Genomic DNA, 8,385 nt, shown 5'->3' with positions numbered 1-8,385 from the left:
ACATCTTTTTATTGTTCTAAAAAAGAGTGGTTTTTGAGAACACGGAAAACACAAAAAACAAAAACACACCTCCTTCCCCAAACAAGTTTTTTTTTTGTGTTTTTTGTTTTTAAGAATAGAAAACAGTTCTTGAAAACAGGAATCAAACAAACTTGTTAGATATTACAAATTTAAGTCCCTGCCCTTGAAAACTAAAGAACAACCAGAATACAATTCTGAATTGTAAGGCTATGATAGTTTCACTAGGGATTCATTTTCGCAAAAAGAAAAATATCTAACTTTCAACTACTTGGTTTTTCCAAAGCGTGAATACTTCTTCATAATGCACATGGGCTTGGACTATGATGTCCCATTTATTGGACCTAAGGCTGTTACAAAACACGCATCACATTTAAGAAACTGACTACACAAGAAAGCACACACACCCATTTCATTTTGCCATTCAAGCAATAGACCATTCCCTTTTCAGCTCAGATTTCAGCTCCATCACTTGATCTTCGGGCAAAATAACTGTAACAATTTTTCCCTCGTTGCTATCTTTTCCACTATCTTTAGGGCCGGGGGGAGCCACCAAAACGACGCCTTCATCCCCAATCCCATCGATCAGATAACTCACATGAACAGGCTTTTGTCCGTTCAATTCCAAGCCATAGAAGCTGGCCTCTTCCAAATTCACAAAAGTTAAGTTTGCCCCGTATATGATGAAATCGGACACCCCTCCATCTCTCTCCACTGCTGCCTCTATCAGGCCTCTCTCGTCCACAGCATGCTCAACTAGCAACGCTGCCACGTCCTTTGGCTTAGCTTCCTTTACGGAGAAATCAGCCTTCACCGTACTTATAATCTGTGCACTGTTGCTCAAAGTCCCAGTTCTTCGACTACCACGCTCATTTTTGCAAACAGTCACTATTTCAGGTTCGTGCCTGCTGCAAACTCTGGCTATGGATTGCCAAAAGATGGTGCAGAGACACTCAAAAGGTGGGGTTGCTTTGTGACCCGAAATCTTTGCCTGCAGCTGAGTCAACTGGGTTGCAGTGATATGGAATGAAAACGGCTCCATCTTACAGTTATTGACAGTTATCCAGTTGTCTCCAACCGGGTCGACCCGTTTGATGGAAAGTGGGTCAGTGGCAAGTTGGGACCGGTTCGCGGGTTTCACCAACATGAAGGATGATTTGGGCAAGTCGACTGGGTGTTGAGGTAGCTGGTTGGCCATGGCTTGGCCCCACATGTTGATGAAATCTGAAGCTGAGAATGCATCTCCAAGAACATGGGCCCAGCTCAGACCCAGTGACATTCCTCCACACTTGAAACTCGTCACCTGCCCACAAGCCAACAATCAAAATCGAAAATCAGTGGGTGCGTCCAATCAAGGCCAACCGTCCCATCTATGAATCATGATCTAGTTGATTTTTGTTGCAGCGATTACCGAATGTTCTAGTGGACTGTGTACTCTCAATAAAGAAAAGTAAAGAAAATTAATAGCACCAACTGATGAAAGCAGCCTCTACAAATCAGCTTTTGCTAATACAACATATATAAGAAAGGATTTTGAAGAAGATAGTTTTGCTGTCAAGAAACAACAAAAGTTACTTCATTTCCCCCTCACTGGATAAACCCTCCTGGCTCCATCCACCCAATCTTATCCTTTGGATTTGGAGTGAGTGTTTCAAAAAAGTGAAGTGTTAAGAGTTGTTTCTCACCTGTAGCAAGGTTTTCCATATCCGCTCATATAACAAAAAGCTTTTCTCTCCTTCCATTTCCTTTTCCATCTAATTAATTACCAAGTGGACAGGTACTGACAGTGTTGGCAACATGACCACCACACAAACACAGCACCTAATTTTTGTTCTAATTTGCTTTTTCCGCAGACTTAAATTTATTTACTAGTTCAACGATGGCTATTTGATTTAGACAAATATATAAGACTAAAAAAATTAATATGGTATCTAAGTGATCAAAATCTATCGAAGTTTAGGCCTAACTTGTAGAAAATATATTATAAAATTTGGATCATCGACAAATATACAAATATATAAGTTCATAATGCAAATAAATGGAATCAAGATATAAAGGATTGTATAATGAGACGAGACCAAACAAACAAAGTAATGGAATCCCTATGCAGTAGAGACCAACAACATTCATTATAAAATAACAACACACATCAAGTAGATACATAATTTTATTATTTTATCAGTAGTATTTCTTTTTAAATATAGGATTAATTTATTAAAATGGATAAAAATATGAGAGAATTATGTTTTAGGGGTAGATATGCCCCCAAATTAACAAAAGGTCTATATAACTCTTCAAATTGAGTTGAAAGATATGAAATAGTAACGGACAAATATACCCTTTAAGAACACATATAAAATATTTTATAAAATTAAGTTAAATAATTTTTTTTCAATAATTTTTTTTTTCAAAAATACTAAATTAAATAAAAGTGGTTTTCAAAAATATTAAATTAAATAAAACTATTTAAAAAAATATTAAATTAAATAATTTTTTTAAATATTAAATTAAATAAAAGCATTTTAAAAAAATATTAAATTAAATAAAAGTATTTTAAAAAAATATTAAATTACATAAAAGTATTTTTTTTAAATATTAAATTAAATAAAAAATATTTTTAAAAAATATTAAATTAAATAAAAGTATTTTTCAAAAATATTAATTTTTTTCTCAAAATCAACAAAGGGCATTTTTGGAAATACTGAAGGATAATATCTTTCAACTCAATTTCCATACTTTCATTGAGTCTTGGGCTCAATTTGAAGAGTTACACGGATCTTTTGTTAATTTGGGGGCCCATCTACCCCTAAACCATAATTCTCCCTAAAAATATCTCAAATTTGTAAAACAAATCTTTCCCATTTTTTAACTTGAAGAGTAACCCATTTTTAACATAAATACCATTTAACATTTTCATTATTTATATATGTATTTTAAAAGAAAATGTTATTTTTGAAAGAAAAAAAATGAGGGTATTTTTTTCCAAAATAGGTATTTTTTGGGTAAAAATAAGGTGGAAGGTTAGATTTGTAATTTCATAATTTTTTTTTTGTCCCTTTTAATTAATTATCTATTAAATATATAGCCTTTTAATATATAGTGAACCAAATAGAGTGAAGTTTTTTCGTAGATTTAATTCATTTATATGATCAAGAAAACATTTCAATGACTCCATTTGATTTATAAAAATAATAAGATAAATAGCCTCATAAAAATAACATGGCATCCAATTGATCGAATTTCTCAAACTTACTTTAGATCTAATTCATTTAAAATATATAATAAAACTTGGATCGATTAACAAATGTATAAATATATGAGATCAAAGTACAAACAAATAAAACTAAAATATATATAAAAGAATGTACAACAAGATGGGAACAAGGAGATTAAGTAATAGGGCCCATATATAAAGAAATAGGACACACATATAAAAAATTGGTCTAAAATAATAACATATGAATCATATACATGGTATGATCTTATTAATACAAACAAATAAAAGCAAAGTATAAAAGAATGTATAGTGGGATGGGAACAAGGATAAAAAAAATAGGACCCAAATAGTAATAAATTGGTTTAAAATAATAACACATGAATTATATACCTAGTATGATCTTATTAATAGTATTTTTTTTTTTTTTGGGTATGTACTGAAAAAATTGATACATGATAAAGTTAGCTTTAAATGACATCACTTCAAAAAAACTATCTGACTGATTAGGACGAGGGGAGAACTTAATAAAGGAGGGCATGGAGAAGTACCTGCAGAAATACTAGAGGAGAAAATGGCAACTCAGGACCGACGATGTGGTTGGAAACAAGCAACTTGGTGAGAGAAGAATCCTTCATTTCAAGCCATTCATCGATGGTCTTATCGCACTTGGCTTCGATGATCCTAACACCGCAGTCGTTACACTTGATCAGGGGCCGGCCGGAGTTGGATCTCCGGAACCTGCCGCAGGTCCAGTAGTAGTGGTTGAGCCATGTGAACATGGGTTCCTTGATGCGGTAGACGGTCAACCCTTGGACTGCCTCGCTACTGAAGAAATAAACTCCCCTCAGGTAGTGAAGCTTCATGGCCAAGTCCATGTTGCTTGGCTCATGAACCACATCCGAGCCTGTCACATGTCCAGGGCCAACCGATGAAAGCTTGATGTCATAGACAAGGTTTAGATGGTCGGAGGAGACCATGGTAGAAGGGGGACTGGCGGCAGGGAAAGAGGGAGCGAGAGATGAGGGTTTGTTTCTGTGGGCTGTGGCAGTGTTACACCGTGACACCCTGATGGGGTTTTAAGGGCATCCGAATAGATGACAGGTGGCTTTCAGTAGCAGTGGGGGCACTTCAATAGGTGTACGACTTGGCAGTTAGGCACTTACGTTTTGCATTCAATTTCATTGCCCTCTTTCATTATTCTGTCTTTGCATGGCCACACTAACCAAGTGGTGGCCACCAAATGGGATGATGTACATTAATTTTGGGGGAGAATCGTGTTTTGGGACCGTTGACATAAATAGATCAAACATCCGTCATGCATATTTAAGCCCAAATCCAAATAAAGTGTAAAAATTAAATTGAAAGATATTATCTTTCATTAATCCATAAAATACCCTTAACCCTGACATAGACATATAGGTATATAGTGAGTGTAAATTTTAAGTTTTTTTTTTTTTTGTAATTTTTTTTCTTTTTTGTTATCAATTAAGTATTACTATTTCTTTTTTAAAAATATTGAATTTTTTTACTCTTATTATAAGTAATGATAAAAAAATTTCATATAAAATTTAATTCTTTTTATTATTTTCATATAAAAATTAGTACTAAACAAGATTTTCAATTTTTATTTTTAAAAATAGTTTTCATTTTGTAATTAAATGTTTTTTCAAAAAGAAAATATAAAAAATATAAGCCATATTACCATTTTTTTAGAAAGTATTTTTTAAAATAGTTTTTGAACCTAATATTTCTTTATTTATAATTTAAAATAGAAAATAATGTTGATTTTCAATTATTTATATATATAAAAAAGTTTTAAAAAACAATGAAAAATCCAAATGGTTAAAATAAAATTATTATAGTTGCATGAATAGTGGTACAATAAAGACCAAAAAAACTCATATGAAACGTCAATGGGTATTTTAATCTTTTAATATCTTATATCATTTTCATCAATTATATAAATTATATAAACCAAATCATAATTTTTGGGCTCAGGTCAAAACACAATTGTCCCTAATTTTGGTGTACTCTGAACAAGTTTTTTTCTTTTTCTTTTTCTTTTTTATAAAAAAATATATTGACTCTTCTATCAAATCAAAAACTCACAAGGCTTACTTAAAAAAGAGAATAGCTTTTATAAAAAAAAAAAATTAAACTTCACATTTAAAATATTTAAAAATAAATTTTAAGGATATAATGAGTTTTCATATAAAAATTATTATATTTTATATAAAAATTATTACTATTTTTTATTTTTAAAAAATATATAAAATGCATTGGAATAAACACTCATTTATATAATTAATGCTTTAATTCTGATATAGTGATAGAATGAAATAAAATATGCAGATTTTAAGATATGAATTTTACAAAGATATTAATATTGTGAAATTTTATTCCCAACATTATATATTATCTTTCAATATTTCTAATGAGATATATTATATTGTTCTTATATTTTATTTGTATAAAAAGTAAAAATAAAAAAAAATAAAAATATAATATACTTCGATATTTCATATTTGTTAAAATAAAAAGTATATTATATCTTAAATATATATATATATATATATATGTACGTACGTATGTATGTATGTATGTATGTATGTATATTTAAATATGAAATCTCTTTTAAATGTAATTGTGATATATCATGTCAAATAGGGAAGTAAGTTCCTAATGCTATATAAGTATGAGTTTCTCTTAATTATATATACGCGTTTTAAAGTCATGAGAGTCCCTTTGGATTCAGAGCGGATAATATTCACATGGTTAAATGCGGATCATTACAAATGACATCAGAGTCAATTTCAATCTCGGTGTAGAGGTTTGTTTGGGCCCATAAGTGGTGTTTGTGTATTTGACCCCACAATTTCATGGGATACAACGAAAACATTGTGTTTGCATGAGAATGTTTGTGATATCCCATATTAGATAGAGGACAAAGTTTTTGACATTATGTAAGTATGAACTCTTAATCATGTAAATGCGTTTTAAAATCGTGAATGTTCGTTTGGGCCTAGAGCAAACAATATCTTCATAGTCAAATACAAGTCATTACAGTAATATTATTTGAAAATTGTTTAATAATAATTATTTTAGCAAATTTTTTGTTCTTTACTAATAATATTCATGATTGAAATATATAAAATTTATAAATAAAAAATATCGTATTATGGTGTTATATGTATAATGTTGTTAAATATATAATGTTGTTAAATATATAATCATATATATATTATCTCATTTCTTACCATATTTCATATTATATTCCCGAAATTATTTTGTTAATTAAAATGATATCGTGTTATTAATTTGTTTTAAAGGAATAATCAACCTAGTATTTTTTATTTTTTTTCATTTCGTTTAAATTTTTTACCTAGTCTGATGATTTTGTAATTAATTGTATCTTATGAAAGATATTTACACCCATGATTAATAATAGGTATTACCTTTGGTCTAAGAGGGACAATCAATTAAGAACAATTGTAACCTGCGGTGATAAGCATGCTTATTAAACCATGGGAGGAACATGTCACCAATCCTCTTTCTTTTTTTTTTCTTTTTCATAGGCTTGATTTTGCTCTTCACTCCTGATTTTAAATTGAGTAGACCAATCATAACGCAAGACCTGTGTCAAGTGAGATTCAAGTGGCTCCTACTGTTAGTTGGATTTGGGTTGGTGTATAGTTGAGGAGAGGGAAGGTAAGGAATTCAACATTAATGAGACGAATGTGTTGTTTGCCGATTAAGATGACTCATATTTATGGCATACGTGTAGCGTTGTCCAGTCAAATCACCCTTCGATATTATTGTATGGTCTCGATTCTAATATCATTGTCAAGTCACTACTAACGTTAGAATTGTTTCCTAATTCAAAACAAAATTAGAAAGAAAAAATATATTGTAATGAAAATGACAGTGACTTGCAGAACAACCTTGTACTCATCCATTAACTTTTTCCCATTGATTCTCTTTTTGTAGTGGGTTACGTAGGTATCAAAATTTACTAAATTAAATTATAACTAAATTAATTTTCAAAATTTTCGCTTTTAAATTCAACAAAATTGAGGTTCAATAAGAGATGGATCACGTATGTATCTGACATGTGACATATATTCAAAAAGTGACATATGATCAAATTTGAAAGACTATAAAATTAATCTTATAAATAAAATCAAATTTTATAATTGAAGTCAAAAGAAAATTAATATTAATTCTCTTGTAAGCAAGTTTTTTTAATGAAAGAGACAAGTTGCTAAAAATCAAGGAGCAAAATTCTTTGAATTAAATAAATCAAATATTAGAGATTACAAATTTAATTATTTAATTTCACATATAAATAATGGTAACTTCCTCCAATGAGGGGGGCTTAGGGATTGACAAAACGACTCTACATAGGAAAAGAGGCATCATAAAGAAGAAAAGATTTCATGAAATTTTCCTACAAGTTTGAGAAATCGTAGAAGAATTACACGTGTTCTTAATTTTTCAATAAAGTCATTCGAGAATAAGTCACTTTAGGTCCTTGATTGATTTTCAAAATCAAGAAAATATTTTCGTCGTCTATTTTTAGATTACAATCAAAGTCGTTCGAGAATAAGTCACTTTAAGCCCTCAATTGACTTAAAGTTTCATAAAAGCTCCATACAAGTTTAAGAAATCGTAGAAGAGTAACATACATGTTCTTTATTTTTTAACAAAATCATTTAGGAATAAACCACTTTATACCCTCAATTGACTTTCAAAATCAAGAAAACATTTTTGTCGTCTACTTTTAAATTAGAATCAAAATGAAAAAATAAGAGAAAAAAATATTCTTTTGTAAAGAATATTATCACAAAAATTGTATCACTACAATTATAAATAAAATTTTTGTTGATATTATTTTTGTATGGTTTTTTGTTTGTTTAGTAGGACTTCGTGAAATTTGTGCATACACATACATCAAAGGAACTTATGGAAAATTAATTTGTTATAGGATTTGGAAAAGGTTGTATAATGCGTGGAAGATGAAAGAAGTGAGGGAAGCCACTGAGTCCATCATCGGCTGAAGGCCATCCTCTCATTAATAGCCCTATTTATTAAAGAAAAAATCTATTTTGATGCACACTTTAAAAAAAAAAAGACAAAAGATGAATTTTAAT

At 30.1% G+C, this 8,385-nt stretch overlaps 1 protein-coding gene across 1 annotated transcript; it reads right to left on the bottom strand.

Annotated features, from left to right (window-relative positions):
- Nucleotides 1-293: 293 nt before the first annotated feature.
- On the bottom strand, nucleotides 294-4,283 carry LOC100252165 (protein ECERIFERUM 26). Its single transcript, XM_002264393.5, has 2 exons — nucleotides 3,784-4,283; nucleotides 294-1,321 (listed from the first exon to the last, which is right to left on the bottom strand). Exons 1-2 carry the CDS (start codon nucleotides 4,210-4,212, stop codon nucleotides 443-445), a joined length of 1,308 nt encoding a protein of 435 aa, XP_002264429.1. The 5' UTR covers nucleotides 4,213-4,283; the 3' UTR covers nucleotides 294-442.
- Nucleotides 4,284-8,385: the final 4,102 nt, after the last annotated feature.

This window comes from Vitis vinifera, chromosome 5, assembly GCF_030704535.1.
Source record: "Vitis vinifera cultivar Pinot Noir 40024 chromosome 5, ASM3070453v1".
NCBI classification, from domain to species: Eukaryota; Viridiplantae; Streptophyta; class Magnoliopsida; order Vitales; family Vitaceae; genus Vitis; species Vitis vinifera.
This window is presented reverse-complemented; position numbering and strand designations above follow the sequence as displayed.